This window comes from Cyprinodon variegatus, unplaced genomic scaffold, assembly GCF_000732505.1.
Source record: "Cyprinodon variegatus isolate N-32 unplaced genomic scaffold, C_variegatus-1.0 Scaffold872, whole genome shotgun sequence".
NCBI lineage: Eukaryota > Metazoa > Chordata > Actinopteri > Cyprinodontiformes > Cyprinodontidae > Cyprinodon > Cyprinodon variegatus.
In genome coordinates this window covers 111,306-112,353 of record NW_015151325.1, presented here as the reverse complement: position 1 = coordinate 112,353, position 1,048 = coordinate 111,306, and the positions used below count along the sequence as shown (strand labels likewise).

The 1,048-nt window shown below is 34.3% G+C and overlaps 1 protein-coding gene across 1 annotated transcript in view; it reads left to right on the top strand.

Moving 5' to 3' along the window:
• Positions 1–219: 219 nt before the first annotated feature.
• LOC107099453 (vacuolar protein sorting-associated protein 4B-like) overlaps positions 220–1,048 on the top strand; it is a 7,964-nt gene continuing 7,135 nt past the window's right edge. Inside the window, exon 1 of the mRNA XM_015397582.1 lies at positions 220–403. Coding sequence (XP_015253068.1) covers positions 383–403 — 21 coding nt within the window. The 5' untranslated portion in view covers positions 220–382. The remainder of the gene's footprint in view (positions 404–1,048) is intronic.

The window sequence follows — 1,048 nt, the reverse complement described above, 5'->3', positions numbered from 1 at the left end:
TCTAAATAACCATAAATATTGCTCCTAATAATTATATCTACAAACAGCTCTCCATACATCACCTCACAGCACCGGAACAGACTCAGGAAAGGTGTATGGATGTCCTTTTTATATTTAATCACAAATGACTTTATTGGGTAAGAGCGGCGAAAAACAGACAAACAAGCGTCTCTTCACACCTGCTGATGACGTAGCAGGTCACGTGAGGAGCGCGGAAGCGGCGCTCGAAGTTCAGACGCGGAAGAGAGGTAGACATTTGGGATATTTAGAGATTAAACCTGTTCAACTATAACCTTTATGAGGCCGGAACCAAGAGAAGAAAGAAGTTTTAATATTTTATACCTTAACGCAGCCGGAGAGATTCAACCGAAAACAGAAACAAATGTCGGGCGGAAATTTACAGGTAAGCGAGAGAAATAAAAGAGCGACTCACCTGGAAACGTCACAAGGCTTCATGTTATTTCAGCTCCTAGAAACAAAGCCAACTTTTTCACTTTATACATGAAATGTTTGGAATATTATAAACTTTTCCTCACCGGTCCTAAAAGAGTTGGAAATAAATTAATACAGTGACCTAAAGGTAAATTTTATTATTATTAGACAAACTTTTAACTATCTTACGTAATGTTTTTTTTATTTATTTATTTTTTGTTAGAAATATATTATTATGTATTCTCTCCATTACAGAGTGACTAAAAAACTGAGGTTCTGAAATTTTCTATTTTTTATTTCTGTTAAAGTAAAGAAAAGTTAAAAGCATAACATGCTGAGATATTTAATACTGTCTTTTTTCCTGTAAAAACAAAATATAAATTCGATGTTAAACCTTTGATGTGAGCCTCATATTGAATAGAATATGTTTTAACTATTTCACTGGCTATTAATAGAAAAGACTCACTGCTGGCATCATAGTTAAAAAAAGAAAGAACAGGGTGTGTTTAAGCCTGAGTTAAAGCAGCTTTTGTTTAGCAACCCTCAGCCAAATCGCATGTATTTAAACAACTTCTTTAAGATGTCTGAGTATTTTCCTCCTTCTCACATATAAAGC